This window comes from Lepidochelys olivacea, assembly GCF_965140295.1.
Source record: "Lepidochelys olivacea isolate rLepOli2 genome assembly, chromosome: 2".
NCBI lineage: Eukaryota > Metazoa > Chordata > Testudines > Cheloniidae > Lepidochelys > Lepidochelys olivacea.
Window position 1 is genome coordinate 242586511 of NC_140412.1, and position 20578 is coordinate 242607088.

Sequence of the window (20578 nt, forward strand, 5' to 3'; positions counted from 1 at the left end):
AGGTCTGAAGGCTATAAAGGTGCAAGCCCTGGGCATGGAAAGCCCCTTTTTCCATACAGCAGGCAAGGCAGCATCCACCCTCCCTCCCCTAGGGGCTGGGAAGTAATTTTTCCCACAGCATCAGATTGGCTTCGGTGGAGTGAGGTTTTTTCACCTTCCCCACAGCAGGTGTCTGGAAGGACCTTTTCTGGTAAGAAGACAAGGTAGCAAACTATATGTTGCCACTTATTCTGTAAGTGTGGGGCAGCTGTCCAGTGCAAGTACTCCAAGGGGAAGGCATTAAGCGACCAGACAAATGGCACAGGAAAGGGCTTAAAAGGAGGTGCTAGATAAAGGAACAGAACCAGGGAGGGGACTGGGGACTCCTAGGGTTGGTACGGCAGGGAGCAACCCTCCCCCCCCCTTCCAGTTCTTATAGTGCACCTTAACCCTCCTACGAGGGGGGTACATGGTAAGGTCCAAGCCATGGGATGGATGGAGAGACCTGGGAGGAAAATGAAGGGGGCTGGTGGAAGCCCCAGGTAATGATTTGAATAAGCATGAATTGGTCTGCACTGTACATTTTATCTGCCAGGTAGTCCAGACATCTATATGATAAAATTGTGGCAAGATTCAAATCCATATCAAGTGTCTGCTGTCATTCTTTCGGTATACCCAGATAACCTTACCTTATTGAAGTGAAACCGAAGAGGAGACTTTATCACAATGTATAAATACCTGCATCGTTAGAATATATATCCACTATCAGAGGGGTCTTTAATCTATAAGACAAAAAACCATAACAAGATCCTGGAAGTTGAAGTTAGAAAAACTTAAACGGATTGCCAAGGAATATGGTCAAATTTGCATCCCTAGAGGGTGGATGTCTTTCTAGAAGATCTGCTCTACTTCAACCACAAACTGTGAGGCTTGATCCAGGAATTACTGGGTGAAATTCTATGGCCTTTTTCCTGCAGGACTTCAGTCTAGATTTTTATAACCTCTTCTGGCTTTAAAATTGCTATGAATCTATAAAATTTGAGGCAATTTGTTACAAGAATGGCCTGAGCCACTGAAGGCAGTGTGGAACAGCTGGCTATGAAAAGAACTGTGAACCAAGAGGAAACAAACAATTCCTGGTGATCACAGTGGATGAAAAACATAAAATAAGGATCCTAGAGATCCCCGGGTATCTTCCAGAAGTGCCTATTTCAGGATATTTTTCACGCTATGAAGACTACACAGCTTAAAGTTTGAAACACAAAATTAAAAATTCACTTCTTCCACTAGCTCTAATATTTTGTTTTCACAGAAAACAGACAACTTAGAAATGTGGCCGTATCCAGGTAGCGTGTATTGTTGTGGAAATGCTTGGAACAGCAGAAACTGATCCTCTGAAATCAATTTGAAAGACTCTTAATAGTCTAAATAAATGTGTTTCTGGATATGACATGGTTTCTTCTGCAAAAGTCTCCTGGTCCATGACTACTGATCACATTCATATTCTAGGATATTCAAAGCACCAGCTAACTAAGAGGTTGTTAGCTTTAAAAATCAAAGTCTCATTGAATTCAGAGATGTAAAAGTGATAAATAAATAACACTAAGACTGAGTACCTGGAAATAAAATAGTCCTTTATGTGCACTCGGGCAGATCTAAGTCTAGTGACAGCACAATACAATTTATGGTGACAAGGAGGGTCGGTCATATGCTTACAGACTAGCACTTGGAGTCAGTATGCTTGACTTCTAGAAGAGAAAAAGGACCTTCCCCTTCTGTCAACCTTGCAGTCTGAATTCTGAAGGAAGGTGCATCCAATCCTCCGTGGTCAGAAGAGGGATTGACTGAACATGGGAACTTCGGGAGAAGAGAGAAATAAAAGATATTTTAGGGGGCTTCTTGTAATCCCTTCCCTCTGCAAAACCAAAAGGCCCTTATTACAATAGTTGGGGATTTTACTACTTGTTTATTGTGGAGAGATGGAGGGCTGAGCTGGTCCTGACAGGATTTTTGTGTGTGTTTTTGTAAGGAATCTAAGCACTCCAGACTGGGACTCACTGTCCCTTCCTGCCAAATAACTATTGGAGGATCCTGGGATAAGTCCTCACAGACTTTTCCTGGATGCTCCAAAGGGAACGTTCTGCCCCCAGGACAGGTGGATCTTAAGGATTTAAAGGACACATGACCACCTCAGTTCTAGGGCCTTTCCCCTGTCACTTGTAACATAGGTTCAATGGAAGGCATGCACTCAAAATCTGCCCTGATCTGGCTTCACCTAGTACACTTCCCGGCACATCTGGGGGTGGGTGGAGGGCTATACTGCCAGGAAATCTCATTGGTGATGGTGGGAGGATAATATCTATCTGTTCCTAGCCTGTACCCTCCCCAACTTGTGGAGTCCCAGGAAAGGGAAATGGTGCTAAAAAAGAAAGCCCTTCCCTCGCTTCTATACAAAGCTCTTCACCGTATTTGGCTTTGGGTAATGAACACAGTTTGGGCCCTGAATCAGACCAAAAAGATAGCCCCTTTGGGCATCTTTTAGACCCTTCTCTGAACCTTGACGTTTGCCCAGCACTAATCTGCTCATCAAATTGTAATGACGAAGTAAAAATCAGATCTGCATTGTGGTTGCGTGGGCCTGCAATGAAAGAAAACCAAAAGGCTCTTTCCATACAGTGAATCCCAGGCGAACTCCTGCTGTGTGCTGCTCTGCTCCATCCTCCCCATGGAAGGAAAAGGCCTGGGTAGGGACCGTCGAATAGTGGAAGTCAACGAATGGCTACGCAGGTGGTGTCGGAGAGAAGGCTTTGGATTCTTTGACCATGGGATGGTGTTCCATGAAGGAGGAGTGCTGGGCAGAGACGGGCTCCACCTTACGAAAAGAGGGAAGAGCATCTTTGCGAGCAGGCTGGCTAACCTAGTGAGGAGGGCTTTAAACTAGGTTCACCGGGGGAAGGAGACCAAAGCCCTGAGGTAAGTGGGAAAGCGGGATACCGGGAGGAAGCACAGGCAGGAATGTCTGTGAGGGGAGGGCTCCTGCCTCATACTGAGAATGAGGGGCGATCAGCAGGTTATCTCCAGTGCTTATATACGAATGCACAAAGCCTTGGAAACAAGCAGGGAGAACTGGAGGTCCTGGTGACATCAAGGAATTATGACGTGATTGGAATAACAGAGACTTGGTGGGATAACTCACATGACTGGAGTACTGTCATGGATGGTTATAAACTGTTCAGGAAGGACAGGCAGGGCAGAAAAGGTGGGAGAGTAACACTGTATGTAAGGGAGCAGTATGACTGCTCAGAGCTCCGGTACGATACTGCAGAAAAACCTGAGTGTCTCTGGATTAAGTTTAGAAGTGTGAGCAACAGGAGTGATGTAGTGGTGGGAGTCTGCTATAGACCACCTGACCAGGGGGATGAGGTGGATGAGGCTTTCTTCCGGCAGCTCGTGGAAGCTACTAGATCGCACACCCTGGTTCTCATGGGGACTTTAATTTTCCTGATATCTGCTGGGAGAGCAATACAGCGGTGCATAGACAATCCAGGAAGTTTTTGGAAAGCGTAGGGGACAATTTCCTGGTGCAAGTGCTAGAGGAGTCAACTAGGGGGGGAGCTTTTCTTGACCTGCTGCTCACAAACCGGGAAGAATTAGTAGGGGAAGCAAAAGTGGATGGGAATCTGGGAGGCAGTGACCATGAGTTGGTTGAGTTCAGGATCCTGACACAGGGAAGAAAGGTAAGCAGCAGGATACGGACCCTGGACTTCAGGAAAGCAGACATCGACTCCCTCAGGGAACGGATGGGTAGGATCCCCTGGGGGACTAACATGAAGGGGAAAGGAGTCCAGGAGAGCTGGCTGTATTTCAAGGAATCCCTGTTGAGGTTACAGGGACAAACCATCCCGATGTGTCGAAAGAATAGTAAGTATGGCAGGCGACCAGCTTGGCTTAACGGTGAAATCCTAGCGGACCTTAAGCATAAAAAAGAAGCTTACAAGAAGTGGAAGGTTGGACATATGACCAGGGAAGAGTATAAAAATATTGCTCGGGCATGTAGGAATGAAATCAGGAGGGCCAAATCGCACCTGGAGCTGCAGCTAGCAAGAGATGTTCAGAGTAACAAGAAGGGTTTCTTCAGGTATGTTGGCAACAAGAAGAAAGCCAAGGAAAGTGTGGGCCCCTTAATGAATGAGGGAGGCAACCTAGTGACGGAGGATGTGGAAAAAGCTAATGTACTCAATGCTTTTTTTGCCTCTGTCTTCACGAACAAGGTCAGCTCCCAGACTGCTGTGCTGGGCATCACAACATGGGGAATAGATGGCCAGCCCTCTGTGGAGAAAGAGGTGGTTAGGGACTATTTAGAAAAACTGGACGTGCACAAGTCCATGGGGCCGGACGAATTGCATCCGAGAGTGCTGAAGGAATTGGCGGCTGTGATTGCAGAGCCATTGGCCATTATCTTTGAAAACTCGTGGCGAACGGGGGAAGACCCGGATGACTGGAAAAAGGCTAATGTAGTGCCAATCTTTAAAAAAGGGAAGAAGGAGGATCCTGGGAATTATAGGCCAGTAAGCCTCACTTCAGTCCCCGGAAAAATCATGGAGCAGGTCCTCAAAGAATCAATCCTGAAGCACTTACATGAGAGGAAAGTGATCAGGAACAGTCAGCATGGATTCACCAAGGGAAGGTCATGCCTGACTAATCTAATTGCCTTCTATGATGAGATTACTGGTTCTGTGGATGAAGGGAAAGCAGTGGATGTATTGTATCTTGACTTTAGCAAAGCTTTTGACACGGTCTCCCACAGTATTCTTGTCAGCAAGTTAAGGAAGTATGGGCTGGATGAATGCACTATAAGGTGGGTAGAAAGTTGGCTAGATTGTCGGGCTCAACGGGTAGTGATCAATGGCTCCATGTCTAGTTGGCAGACGGTGTCAAGTGGAGTGCCCCAGGGGTCGGTCCTGGGGCCGGTTTTGTTCAATATCTTCCTAAATGATCTGGAGGATGGTGTGGATTGCACTCTCAGCAAGTTTGCGGATGATACTAAACTGGGAGGAGTGGTAGATACGCTGGAGGGCAGGGATAGGATACAGAGGGACCTAGACAAATTGGAGGATTGGGCCAAAAGAAATCTGATGAGGTTCAATAAGGATAAGTGCAGGGTCCTGCACTTAGGACGGAAGAACCCAATGCACAGCTACAGACTAGGGACCGAATGGCTAGGCAGCAGTTCTGCGGAAAAGGACCTAGGGGTGACAGTGGACGAGAAGCTGGATATGAGTCAGCAGTGTGCCCTTGTTGCCAAGAAGGCCAATGGCATTTTGGGATGTATAAGTAGGGGCATAGCGAGCAAATCGAGGGACGTGATCGTCCCCCTCTATTCGACATTGGTGAGGCCTCATCTGGAGTACTGTGTCCAGTTTTGGGCCCCACACTTCAAGAAGGATGTGGATAAATTGGAGAGAGTCCAGCGAAGGGCAACAAAAATGATTAGGGGTCTGGAACACATGATTTATGAGGAGAGGCTGAGGGAACTGGGATTGTTTAGTCTGCAGAAGAGAAGAATGAGGGGGGATTTGATAGCTGCTTTCAACTACCTGAGAGGTAGTTCCAGAGAGGATGGTTCTAGACTATTCTCAGTGGTGGAAGAGGACAGGACAAGGAGTAATGGTCTCAAGTTGCAGTGGGGGAGGTTTAGGTTGGATATTAGGAAAAACTTTTTCACTAGGAGGGTGGTGAAACACTGGAATGCGTTACCTAGGGAGGGGGTGGAATCTCCTTCCTTAGAAGTTTTTAAGGTCAGGCTTGACAAAGCCCTGGCTGGGATGATTTAATTGGGGATGGGTCCTGCTTTTGAGCAGGGGGTTGGACTAGATGACCTCCTGAGGTCCCTTCCAGCCCTGATATTCTATGATTCTATTATTCTAACTGCATTCCAGAGCCACACGCGCATTCTTTTTGACTTTAGCTATTCTGTTTTGAGAGGCACTCAGCAGGAATGTGCCAGCAAAAATCATCCGTGGAAAGATTGCTGGGCAAACTGATCAGAAATGTCCATTGTTCCATCCACTTTAACTTTTTTCCTGCCGTAGCTCTTTAATTAAAGTCTATCACTTTAGCATCCAGGTGCTCAATTTTGACCAGAAAGGGGGACTCTAAGTACACCAAGCTTATTTCAAGTATACTAGCGAAAGCATGTTAGCTCAGTGATTGTTTCCCTAAATGCCTACCAGATACAGTATGTCAGAAAAATTGGGTTAAAAGGGTTCCAGAACTGAAGCCTAGTCAAAGGGAAACAGCCAGAGACCTTCCTTTTACTTCCTGCACTGACAGGTCACTGGATTTTGATTACGCAGTCAGATACGGTATTCATCCCCTTGATAACGAAAGGTGGGTGGCTGGCTGAGAAAAAAAAGGCATGCAAGACAGCCTTTTGGTCATTGTGCTATTTCTAGTAATCCTCTTTGCTGTCTAACTCATATGTTCAGGAAAGATTTGGGCCTGTGGGGGTAAATGGAATTGAAATCTCTCAAGAGGAAAAAATGATAAGGGAACAAAGTAGACTTGCTAGCATTTCTAGGAGAAGATGTTTAACAAAAGACGCAGACTGTGCTCTGTATTAGATTACTGCCTGCCTGCCTGGATTGCTGTCACTGGTGCTTTAGAACCCCAGCTAAAAACAACACAAAAGCTGTGGCTGTTATACAGCTCTTTAATGACACTTTAGCAACTGGATCCAAAATATCACTGATCAAATGTAATAATAATGCAGCTCACTCATAGTCTTTTAATAACTATACAGTACATGGGGGGGAAAGACTTCTAGAATCTATTAACCCTGTCCCCCTATACCTCCATTTCTTTCACAGACCCCTTTGCTGGGCTGGGAGAGTGTAGGTCAGGGGAACTAGATGACCAGCTGCTCTGTAACATGGGTTTTTCTGACTTGGTGCAGCTCGGGTCTTGATGCCTCTCCTTGGGCTCCATCTCTGTCTGTCTCTTTCCGGATCCTGATCCTGCGTCCCTGATCTGCAGGGAAAAGCAGAGGTTAAAAGTGTCAACAGCAATATTGTGTCTGTACAGAATCAAAAGCATGCAGTGTAATTCAGTAAAAAAAGAAAAGGCGGACTTGTGGCACCTTAGAAACTAGTCTCTAAGGTGCCACAAGTCCTCCTTTTCTTTTTGCAAATACAGACTAACACGGCTGTTACTCTGAAACCTGTAATTCAGTAGAGATCTGACAGTTCAGAATAGCAGATAAGCATTTTACTTGATTGTTTCCTCTGCAGGAATTCACTAGTGAAGCTTTCAGTGGTTGAGAAGACTTGCAGTCTATTGCAGTTTCTTGCTGGCCAGTCAAATTCCCTCCTATGCTGCTGTTAGCGGAAGGAGACATCTTGCTTTCCGTGAGATGGTGTCATTGTGAACTATTGTTAGTTAAAGTCATTGACACTATCTGAGCAGGGAAAACAGCTGATATTGACCTCCAAACAAACAAAAACCACTTTTTGGATTCTCCATTTTCTATCCATAGGCACCTACATCCACAGAACTAGATGGTGCCTGTTGCCGCTCATAGGCATAGGGCTTGGGCCAGCTAGGCTGCATGTTGCTCCCTTGTGCTCAATGTGAGCAAAACCTGCTTCAGGCTAGTGCCTCCAACAACACTAGGCTCCCCAAAGGGAGAAGGGCAAAGACAGGTTTTTAATCCGCCTCTCCTTTACACCTCTGTGACAGAGTCAGCTGCCTCCTGAGCATGCCCTCATGGCCAGAGGTCCCTCTGCAGTACCCTGCCTCTGTTTTCCCCCTTGGTTCCTCAGTAAACTTAAAAAACACAACCCATAGTTAAAACATTCCCCTTCTGGGGGTCCAATTTATTCAGTCCTGTGGGTACACACTGGCCCTCCAGGCCCACTCTCTGTTCTCTCCTTTAGGTAGGGTGGCCACTCACGCATTGCCAAAATATTGGCCACTGCAGCACTTAAGGGAATGGTGTGGCCCTGCCCCTGCCAACATGACCTCACCCACACCAGAGTGACCTTGGATGCATGGTGCATGTGAAGATGCTGGTTTTTAAGAGGATGCTGCCCCTGCCACACCTCATTGGGGCCTCTGAGATCACACCTCACTGGGAAAGGGGGCATTATTTTTTAGAGAGCACCGCTTTGCCCCCACCAACATGACTTTGCATGCAAGATCACACCTCATGGGAGGGGCACCATTTTTAAGAGTGCACTGCTCCATCCCCACCAGTGTGACTTTGTGTGCAATGTCATCCCTTTCCAATACCAGACAAAACCATGTCCGGTTTTGTCTGTGTACCAGCCTGGGGATATAACCTGGAAAAGCAGGACTGTTTGGTTTAATACCGGACAAGTGGCCTGCCTATTCTTAGGGAGGGGGTCCCCCAGCCCTTCTTCCCAGAGCTGGGTGCCTATGCAGCCTCTCTCAGGATTCGAGCAGAAGTTTAGCCCTTCAGGCCAAGGCCCCCCCGCCTCCCCTCAGTTTTTCTCTCCCTCTTCCCCATTTGGTAGGGAGTCCCCAGTCCTTCATCCCAGGCCTAAGTCAACAGTCACTCCCAAGCTTTACCTGACTGGAGTTTAGTCTCCTGGCTCTGACTTATCAACTACCTTAGTATCAGGATCTTTTCTTCAGGAGCCTCTCTCACTCACTGCAGAATCGTGAGCTCACCACCACCATCACCTTTACCGCAGTGCCCTGCCATCCTTTAAGGGAATCTGCTGTCCTCCATCAAGCCCCACCCAGGCTGTTAGCACTGCATCAGTGGGCTGGAGCTCTTCCTTTGCTAATCAGAACTGGCTGGCTGATTAGCCAAGCCACCCTGTTACAAACACAGAGAAGAGGGGAAAACTTACTGCAGCTTTACAAAAGGGCTCACAGAGTCTGCACTTGCTCTGTGAATCCAGAGGCACCATGCCTAATTGAAGCATAAGACCATTAAGGCCCTACTGTGGCACACCTACCCCTGGCTGTGGCTTAAAGCCTCAGTTCAGCCCCGAATTTTAATTTTTATGAATCCTCTTGATCAGTTTTGCAATTGTTTAACTTTTAACTGCTCTAGATTGTGACTTCTAATATGAAACACCCTCCCTGCTTCATTTGCATTCAATACAACCCCCTAGTCCCCACATTAATAAAAACAGACACTGAAATATCTGTGTTGCAATGATAATTTCTGGCATCATTTAAAACCCCAGTTTATTAGGCAAGCATTAAGCTTCGTACAGCTTGATGCCATGCTGGAATACATACCACAGGAAACCAATTTACTTGAATTGTAATGTTAGGATTATCCTTTAGTCCGTCATGACTGATGCTTCATCTGGAGAATGTTTAAAGGTGTCTTGCCAATGAGTGTTAAATGAAATGAATTATTCCAATCTGGTGTTTTTGTCCCTTTCTAATAAACCCATATTCCTTAAATTATAACTAAAAAGAAAAATAAAAGAAATGCAAACAGCATTAAAAACTTAGCACCCCAACATTGTGTGGATTTTTCCTCTTCTGTATCCACATCAATAAGCAATTTAACAATAGAAGAATCTCAATGGGAATTCAACCAATGAAATTAACGTAGAGCAGAACCTTGGACTAAAATAATTCTTTGCCCATGTAATTTCTTGCAGCCACCCTTGTGTGAAAGCCCCCATCAGATTACAGGATTTGTTGTATGTAAATTGAAGACTAAATGCTTCATAGCACCTTTCAGCTCTGCAATGCTGGAAATGAGTTTTTTAATAGGAAATTAGATTAGTAATATTTTAGTCAACAAAAATGTGGGAAAAGTCTGCATAAAGATGAGAAAATTATTCATGCAAACTAACTTTTAAAAACAAGAATGAACAATTGTACAATTCTGTACACTGCCTCTCACAAAAGAAGTTCTCTGCATTTTTTTTTTACCATAGAATGGAATAATCAAATATGGTTTATTTCACATCCATACCCTAGCAATCCTATTTGCCTTTTAAGTCTACAAATACTAAATGAACTCATGAATATCAACAAATTGTATAATTCAGTGGCTTATACTCAGGTTTGGGAATGACTGTATCTCTATATAGTTTTCATAATAAGTAGCAATATAGTATGTAGGATGAATAGTTACCTGGAAATTTCTTTTAATTCAATCCAAACTGTAGTTTAGTCTTTAGGCCAATCCAAGAGCTGACAGCCTCCGTCCTTTGTTCTAGAGCTGGTTAAATTCCCCTCACTGAATTTCAGAAATTAGAGATGGAAAAGACTTCTTAGATTTTAGCTCTCCCCCAGATAATGCAGAACCATTTCCTGTAGCATTCACTTGACTTCTTTTATAGCATAAATATTTCCCAGGAAAATGGTAAATCAGACCTCCCATTCTATATTAAGAAACTTGTTATTGTTATTAATCACTTATGTAGCATGATTGTGTGTGGACAGATGTTTACAATAGCTTGAGGGGCCAAAGAACCCAGCCTTACCTTGAGACCAGTGCCTTGATCATACAGTGTAATAACGTGTGCTGAAAGTGTGGGAGGACATGTACGTGCATCACATAAAAAGGATGAACAGAAGGGTGTAAGAATGAAACAAAAGGAAAAGGATAATGCAGGCCCCTCTCTCTTACACTAATTTATACTTACATATACTTTCCCACCCACAAAGAATGCACACCAATGCTATGGCTTCAACTTTGGTCAATGACTGTCAGGAGTCTGCACTTTAAATGAAGACGACTCTTTGTGGGTCATAAATTAGAGATGGTTTGATAGACTGCGGATGAAAATGTGCCAAGCCAGGAAGCCACAGAGCAGAGCTGGCAAACCTAGTGTGGTATGAGATGATAATTCAGCTGGAATTTAAGTGAGGCAGGGTTTCTGGTATGGATTAAGAGGTAGAGAGTGTGGAAAGAAGCAAAACTGGGTTTAATAGGGCATGATAGACAGCTGGATATATGGAAAGAGAAGGAAAGAACAAATCTGAGGGCAGAGACAAAAACTAGAGGGGCAGAAAGTGGTGGTGAGACCCCAGATGAATTAGAGGAACAGGCCCTTCTCTGATTGATAACTAACAACCATCACAACTTTATCTGGTTCCTTGTCAACACCCTACAAAGAACTCAGGAAAGTAAAAATACAGCCAGGACCAGTCTAGACAAAGGGATCACTTTGCAGGAGTCCCTGACTCACAGAGGAACTCAGGTCCTTTCTGAGTATGATCAAGACAAAACGCCATGACTGCGATGATGTCCTGGCAACACCAGAGTTTTTCATGTTTGGATTTGGGAAAAGGAGAGGCAGAACCTCCCAAACTGTAGCATCCATTACGTCCTTCCACTACATGGAGAAAAGGGTATTTTCTACCTGAAAGCCAAATTGCAACTGCAGTTAAAGGAGTTGCACAAGGTATACATCAGGCCAGAATTTGTCTCCAAGAGACTGGGAGGTTTCTCCCACTGAGGAATGGCTGTTGAGCCCCCCTATGTAGAATGACACGGAATTACTGACAAGAACTGCTTTTCCTTCAGTTTGTGTTGGAAAGTGAGATTGGGCTCTGTTAAACACAAAAGGATTGTGCAGGGACTTGGACAAACTCCAACCAAGGTAATTAAATTTTGCCTACCAAAGGTTCCCTTGACGTCTCAATTGCACACAGTATTCTTTTTCGCTTCCTGTTCTAAACTGTTGTGCAGAGCTGTGCACAGGTCCCACGTTTTACACCAGAGATGGCTGCAGGTCAATGGTGGAGAAGTGAGTATATAAACAACAGCACTGAGCAAATAATTGGTAGCATCTTCCTTTCTGTCTCACACTGGCCAAATAACTTGTCTACACTCTACTCATCTCCTGTCTGAACTACCACCCGCTCCTCCTCGTGGCTCTTTGTTATACTCATGTCACCCTCCTCTGATCTTCCAAAAATGCTGCTGTTAATTTATCCTTTTCAGCTATCACTTTGATCATATCACCCTTCCCCATCTCTTTGAGTCACTTCACAGGCTTCCAGAAGACAAGAGAAGAGGTGGAGAGGTATGGGGGAAAGAACCAGATCATTAAGATAGGCACAGGCTATGCCATGCCAATTTATAGCCCTTGCCGTTCCTCACCCTTTTTCCCTCCTGTTGTTCATTTATGAACCTCATTTGAAATGTCATGTCAAATTAAGATTGCATATTTACTTGGGCATGGACTGTGTCTTGTTGGTGAGACATCTAGCACATGTTTGGACACTAAAAATATTAACAATCCATTTTGGCAAATTTCACCTTTTATTCTGTTTGCAAATTGTCTTTACAGAAATGGTCAAATTTCCTAATTTCTTTGTGAGTAAAAATTATTTGCTTATTTCTTCAGTGTCAAAATCATGGTTTGCTAGATTGTTGACAATTGTTCACCATGTGGGTCATGTTGCTTACTTAATCATGTGATATTGTTTCTGTTTCCTGACTGGATGACTTATGTACATAACCAAAACACTGAGAACTGTGAACTTCACCACAGAATATATAACCTAAAACGTGCTTTGGGGAACACAGAAATTAATATTTTTAACAAATATTAGCAATTTCCCCCCCCAATATTCTCACAACTCTATTACATATTTTTCTAAGTACATAGGGACAAAGGCAGCTATTTACACATCACTGTTAGATTCAAATGCTTTAGACAAAGATACTTCCTTTTGTAGGTAAGGGATGCTCGTACCTTTTAAAGATCTGGCTACACAGCCCTGCACCCCACTGAGTATTACATGGCCTTGTGCTTGTCCTTAAGGACATACAATCTGAATTAAATCCCAGAATAAAGTCTCAGTCTTTGGAAGAGTTCAAACGGAAATAAGGACCAAACCAATTGTTTAACAAAAGTTAACGTCTTCTCCAGCTTACTAGGAGTAGGAAAAAAAGAGATAGTGGATGTCAACTGTACTGTGGCTTTGGGGAGAACACAAGCACCTTGAAAACTCATTTCCTAAAATAATTCTTCAATTTTAAAGTGCCCCTGAGAGTCCATTTCCTCTTTTTATGAGGAATAGACCTCTTCCTCTTCAGAGGAACTGGAAAAGGGAACCTCTTAATTGAAAAGACAAGGCCTGAACAAAACATTGGTGCTATGCAAGGCACCGAGAGGATACTCCAGGTCAGACTACTGAAGTTTAGCTGGAGCAGTGCGTAGGTGCTGGAACTAGGGGAGCTGGGGGTGCTGCTGCACCCTCTGGCTTGAAGTGGTTTCCGTTATATACTGGGTTTACAGTTTGGTTCATGGCTTTCAGCACCCCTGCTACAAAAGTGTTCCAGCACCCCTGGAGCAGTGGTCCCCAAACTGTGGGGTGTGCCCCATGGTGTGGGGGGGGCTGCAGAGGAACTTTCGGGAGGCACAGCAATACCTGGGTCAACCCCCATGGGGTGTGGGAAGGGGGCGCCACCCAGCCCCACTCTGCCCCCACCCATGGCCCCTGGTTCCTGGCGGGGGGACAGACAGATTCCACTACAGTTAAGGGGAGATGCAACAGAAAAGGTTTGGGAACTGCTGAGCTAGAGGATGTTAGACAGGAGGGTTTAGAGGTGGGATCTGGAAGTTATAAACTATTGGACTTAGCACATTTGAGCCCCTTTGGCCATCTCTTTGCCATGCCTAGAAGCTCATCACAAAAAATGTGGGTGCATTTAAATAAGGCAGTTGGTCTCAATATGTCTCTGATTTGTTCAAAGTTCTTGTTGAAGGCTCTGAGCAGGAAAACAAACAGTTTAGATTGTTATTTATAACAGCAAAATGTGTCATTCCCAATTTAATTAATAACCCAGCCTTATAAATATTGTCTAACTAGCTGTGTCAATTAACAAGTTCCTCTCCTTGTGCAGTATGAGCATGTTGCCAAATATAACTACATAGAGTGAGGTCATTTAAAAGGTCAATCCTCATTTTAGAGGAATTACTGGTTCTAGTGATATTCACTATACTTAAAATGGGAATACCGCTGGAACCAAGAATACATCAAAAATCAAAATGAAGGATTCAAGTGCAAAAATCTGTAAAAAGCAAGATATGCTAACTTTAAAAATACCTTTTTATATGTTAAATTGAAAATCCAAACTGTTTATTATTTATAACCCACCAACAATATGCTCAGTGCCTCATTTATGCAAAATAAATCTAGACCCTGACTCAAGGAGCTCCCAGTCTAACACGCACACACACACCCAGAGGAAATCCACAGAAGGAAATTATGGAGGGTTATTGAAGTTGTATTATTCCTTTTATTATTGATTCACTTCTTATGGCCAACACACTAGGAGTATATCTTCAGCAGGGACCTTAGTCTATCTGGCCACTGCCTGCTCTTCCCTCAAATCCCTTCTCCAGACAAATTTCTCTTTGAGGCTTGCAAGAAATTAGTCAAATGCTAATGGCTGCGAACAATATTGGTTTATTAAAAAAAAGCAGTTGAAGGTTTCACGTTTTGTTCCTCTTCCCCACCCCATCCTCTTTTTAGCTTGTTTTCATTAGCCGTGTCTAGACAGGCAGCACCGCATGGGGCATGCGTAGCAGTGAAAACCAGCCGTGCGTAGCTACATGTAGCAGGGAAAGACTCTGGCCGTGGGGAAAAGCGACATGCTGCCAGCGCCTTTTACTGAGGCGGGAAAAGGCTCCAGCACCAGAGGCTGTGAGATGCTACGGTGCGAAAAATAGCAGCGTAAATGTGGGAGCCACCGCTTGGGCACAGAGCGAGCCGTGCAGGGTGCATACCCTATTGCTCTGTGCTCTACTCGCCTGAGCAATGTCTCACTGCTACTTATACTTGTGCTAGCTGGGCGTGCCGCGTCTGTACTCCACACACCACCCCAACTGTAGACATAGACGCCGACTGTGAGCTATTCACAATGGAACTACTATTCCTTTGGACAGCGCCTAGCGTGCCATGGGCACGACCATAATACCAACAAGAAAAACTAATATTAATCTCGAGAGGGAAAAGGATGATGGGTTTGTAAACCAGAACGGGAGATGATTCTGTGAGAATAGGGTTTGTGTATGAGTGGGCGATGAGATTAGATTAATTTGCTCTTAATTTATGTCCAGATTGAAACCCTTTTCAAGTGTCTTGTAACATTTCTTAAGAGTCTTCTTCCATCTGTGCAGAAACCAGCTGATGAATTGATGCAAATTATTGTTTCACAACCCTCATATTGATTTTTTTCTATTTTGGATCTGCATCATTTTGTATCTCTTTTGCATTGGCTTCTGAATTCTGCTGCCTTTATTTGTTTCTCTTGATGGCACAGCACCCATTAATACCCTAGGCTGCTGCTTACTTGTGATTGATATTTCCCCCCTAAGCTTTATCAAACTGATTTTAATATTTTCTGTTCTAAGGGCTCGTGTTTGGTTTTGCAATTTACACTTTATTGTAACAGAGTATTTTTCACTGGTATGCGATTTTAAAAGTGAGCCTGCAAGCCCAGGGTGAGAAGACACAAAGGTCAGATGAAGACTATATGAATTTTGTCCTGTAGTTGCATGCCGTGCATGGTTCCTGACAAGTCCTAAGAACCAGACTGAAGACAGTGTAGAATGAGATGAAGAAAAGATCAAGCCCAGCAAATAAAATTAGGGAATGTTTGAAAATAGAATAGCAAGCCAGGACATGAAATATCCAAATTCACTTTAAGACTCAACAATATAAGTTCAAAGATTTGAATTACTCAAGTGTATGCTGTCTTCAGCTGACACTGCTCATCTGGCACATCTCTGCATTGTCTGGCCAGAGCTTCTTCCCAACATAAGCAGCAGAGATCAATGCTATGCCACTGACACTCGTAAACAGAATGAACGTGAGCCAGACATTAGTAGATTCTGGAAACCTGAACAATATATCCAAGGTCATGATTGGTTTAAAAATTTCTTTTGTTGTCCTTGCTGCTGTTTGCCAGCAATAAATGGCAGTTGTACGTCATGTCTGTGCTATGCTGGGCACCATGCCATTGTAACTGTTTTTGATGGCAGGAGTCCTCAAAGATGTACTTGAAAATATTTGGGCCAGAAAAAATAATTCACTGAGGCCACAGTCTTGTTTCCAGGGAGGCTCTCTACCAAGAAGGGAAACATACTTTTACAGAAAGGCAGGAAACTCATACGTTCATAATATAAAACTCTCCCATGGAATTACAATAGCATTAACAAATTATTTTGATAAAATACAGGAGGATTCAAGGATGATTGTAGGAGATCTAGGGAGAAAAAGAATTCTGACTGATTTTGTAAGACAACACCCACTGCTGGAGCCCTCTAAAAGTTTCCTAAAATTCTGTCTCATGACCATTCTTAGATATACTAGCCCACCAGAGTTAGTCTCCTGTTAATTGGTCCACAAATGAACTGCTCTAGTAATGTACTTTGTTTAATGAGCTTTAGCGTTAGTCACTAGTCAGAATTAAAGGTCAGTTCCTCTTAAAGCATCTTGCTCCTTCCTCCTAATCGCCCTTCACAACTTAGAAAGTTAATAATAGAAATCCTGTCTATGCTATGTCAGGTAGAAGACAGGATGATGAAGGCAAAAAAAAAATAATTATTCTTAGCTAACATAACACAGACATTTCCCAAAGAGTACATCTGTCTGTTCTTATGAACACATCTAATTATGGCAAACAGTTAACACCTTGAAGAGAGACTTTCATGCAAGGGTAAACTTTAACATACGTCATATTTGCTCTTAAAACACCTTTCATCTGGCTTTTCATACTTTTCCATGCATGTTCCTTTTTTTTTTTATAACAGTTTTTCAAGAGCCTAATTTTGAAAAAGGATTCCAACCTTTTTTCTATTTTTATGGATACAATTTAGTGCCCACAGTTATTTGTGTGTACAAATGCTACCATAGCAACATGAAATGAGCTGACTTATGGATACAGTCTGGAGGTGAGATATCTAGATGGTAGTTGGGCTTGCAAAACTGTGAGTGCAATTATTTGGCTACTGTTAATTGAATACCACAAAAATGTAGGCTACTTTTCAAAATCAAGCCTTAGAACGTATTTTTGCATCAAAACCCGCCTGTGCACCTTGAAGTCCACTCTTTCTCTTCCCCAGGAGAGCCTACAATAAAGTCACAATGCATGATTTGACATTACAACTACCCTGGCAGCAAACAGATGTCATGCATACATAGGATTATGACTGACATTACTGGAGGATCCAAGAAGAGGAGGAGCTGTGTGAAGAGGGACAAAAGCAGACTCAGCTTCAATACTAATGGAGTTTCACTGGCACAGTAACAATGCTTTATCTATAAGTCTTCTCTTTTCAAGTTTTGTCCAGCGTTGACATCTTTCTTTAAGGCCCAAAACCTTAATCCTGAGCAAAGCCTGAAGTAAACAGTCTTTGAAGAGGGGTTCTTCATGCCAGCCTGCTGGGGACAGAATCTGATGCATTTTGACTATGGAACACCAGTGGAGACACTCTGTAAACACCCCTGCACTCTCTCTGGCTTAGCAATGAGTTGCCAAGGGATCTATGTTAATTATGGATCCACTGGCTACAACTTTGCCCATCATGTCCCTACCTCCAGTGGAGATGTGTGGAGAGAACGGTCTTTGAGGACTGCCACAGAATCTGGTCTTAAGAAAATAGCATTTCAATGTCACAGGTCTGCTCTAAAAATACCACTAGAGATTTCAGCTCATTTTTTTCTGAGATTTTTTTCTGAGAGGGTTTTTAGGTTCTCAAATGGGTTATAATTCTTTTCTTTTTGTCTATATTTATAAGCACTCACAGAAAGACAGACATAAACCATTAGAAATATGATAAAATAGCATCTGTTAAATACTGTTAAAGGTAATGACTGCTGCAGTTTTCATAAGGCTCCGCAGGCAATACTAAGGAATAGAACAGGCAATGATAAGACCAGAATGGAAACAGCCTTTTATTCTAAATTTCATATGTACAGGGAAAGCCGTTTTACGCAGTTTTGTAAACTCTGCATAAAAGAGCCATTGTCATCCAATGTCACTGTGTTTACATGAGTAACAATTTTTAAACACTGGAGTACATTATTAACAACAAAAACCATTACCAAACAGGCATAAAGACAGATATATGTGCTGAAATGTCACATATATTCTAAAAACTGGTTGATGCAAAAATAAAATGTGCCAGTAAAAAAAAAAAAAAAAAAAGGCATATTTTAAATCACACAATCTACGATTTTTCTTTTTTCTTTCTTTTTTCAAGCATGATATGTTGAGTCTTAATCTCAAGCCTTTTCACATAAGGATTTGCAGGCACTTTAGTAACCCAGCTATATATTTACCATACATGAAGTTCAGACCAACAAACATAAAACCAACTGCTGCAAAAGAAATTCTCATATCCCATATGCACATTAAAATATCACTGCTAGAGCAATCTTATTTCAGTTATTTTTGGACATTAACATGTTTTCAGGATGACGTGTAACAGATTTTCTCCATTTATCTCTTATTCATACGTTTTAGAGTTTCTTTTTAATGTGGTACCACAATGCAAAGGTACAACACATAGAATCACAAGGTGATCATCCATAAAACTTTACAAATGATAGAAAAAAGAGTTGGGGTCTATGTGTTTGTTTTCTGGGGTTTTTTTTAGTTGTTTTGTTTTTTTAGTTTTTTGATCCAAAAAGAAGGTCTGATTGCATTTTGTCTTGCTCTAAGCCCTCCTCCCAACCTTCCCACAATAAAGACAAGTGAATTATAATCATATATAGGATGATTGTGGGGTAATTCTTCCCTAATTCTTTTCTTAGGTACAATTTCACATGACCTCATACATTTTTAAGGAAAACAAATCACAATCCAGCCTTACATTTTTCCACAATTCCTCATATTTCATGAAAGAACAAATATATCTGTCATAGTCTGGACTGAGATTTTATTTATAAATTTAATACCCTCTCTTTAGTTATTTCACTGGTAAAGTACTACATGTTAAGATATAAGACACTGTAAAAGGATTCCCAGGATAACTGAAAGCCGTAATGTTGTTTTGCTTATGAATCAGGATAAAGACTTTTTAAATGAGCTCAGAGAAAGAGAATGTGTGCATAACAGGAGAAAAACAGTTTTTTTTAGAATATAGACAATTAAATATTGATCAACAAAGACTGTAAATGATTCCACCATAAAACATCTTAGAACTTTGATCTTGAGTGGACTTAAGCTTTATCCACTCAAGAGTGATATGTAACCCAGCCTCCACTCCAAGAGAAATAATAAAGATGTGTCAATGCCTTCTTCAACTTCAAATTCTTTAATTTATGCCACAATGCTGTATTTTGTGCAATAACTCACTGCAAAGTAGAACACATTAGAGTAAATCCTAATAATAAGCCATTGACAACTACTGGACTGGGCTAGGACGCTTGGTAACCAACACGCTGCTTACCTATAGTATGATTGTCAAATGGTGGAAAATCCTTCCATGAATATAACACTTGAGACAGAATGGCAAAGACATAAGGCCTATCAATTCTTTGCCCATATTGCTAAAGGCACTGAAACAGACAACAGATGTATTCCTTAGTACCATCAGTTTAAACAGTTTTTGAAATACAAGTCTTTATATGAAAATGTTCTTTATTGCATGATATGTTGATCGTCTTTTTCTTCAACTCAAGAATAAAATGGCCTTCCCTTTTCTGGAGTTTGTAATCTGTTCAGCCTGGCTACCTGAGATGGTGAAGGTGGTACATCTTGCCTGAAAGGACCTTTCGGAGGGACATAATTAGGGTCCTGAATTTTCTTATATGAGTCATAGTTGTTAGGCCCTTCAGAAGATGTCTTTTTTTTCAGTTGTTGCTCTTTCCGCCTCTGTTCTTGACGGAGCAGTTCTTGTGTTTCCAGCATTACCCGTGCATTGAAGCCATGTCCTCCCATGTAGCCGTTTCTTGATCCTTGGTAGCTGGAATACCTGGGGTTTTCCTTTGCAGTCTGGAACCCTTCACCAGGAGAGTAGCTCTGTTCCCAGGAATCTTGAGATACAGAACTTGCATTTTTTCTGCTCTGCCTGAAAATAAGAACAGAAAAATGTTTTAAAGAAATCTGCAGGATGCTCTTAATGTTTAAACAATAATCATTAGAAGAATGGGAATTCAAGAGCCAAGTCAACTTTTTCATAAAGGAGATTTCCCCCCCCCCAGATGGGACTCTCAGCTGATGTCAGCCTTGCAGCTAGGAGACTTCTTGATAAGTGTTCTTCTTTTCCCCCCAAAATGGCCACTTTGTCTCTTTTGCATTTTAGATATATTTCCAAAGCACTGCAGTAGGGGAACGGAATTTGGCAGCCAGTACAACAATCATAATTAGAAACTTTAAGATGTTATAATTCAACTGGAAACCAACAAAACAGTCTACAAAAACATTGCCACAATGCCAGAGAAACCAGATAACAGCAAGCACGTGTAATGAATGGTAAGTCAGTTATGAAAAAAATTAAAAAGGCAACAGGTTGATCCATTTAATACTTGCTTTAAAGCTTTACAAGTCTGCTGACAAAACTCTTCATTGATGTACAGTACCAATGAGGTTATGTTCCTCCAGAATCCCGAGTTAGGGAGTTTTGTATTATCA

The 20578-nt window shown here is 42.5% G+C and overlaps 1 protein-coding gene across 13 annotated transcripts in view; it reads right to left on the reverse strand.

Moving 5' to 3' along the window:
* Positions 1–17882: 17882 nt before the first annotated feature.
* PARD3 (par-3 family cell polarity regulator) overlaps positions 17883–20578 on the reverse strand; it is a 658792-nt gene continuing 656096 nt past the window's right edge. For all 13 annotated transcript variants that reach the window (XM_084618459.1, XM_084618465.1, XM_084618467.1 and 10 more), the window contains one exon: positions 17883–20015. In XM_084618459.1, the coding sequence (XP_084474585.1) occupies positions 19622–20015 (394 nt within the window). In that variant the 3' untranslated portion in view covers positions 17883–19621. The remainder of the gene's footprint in view (positions 20016–20578) is intronic.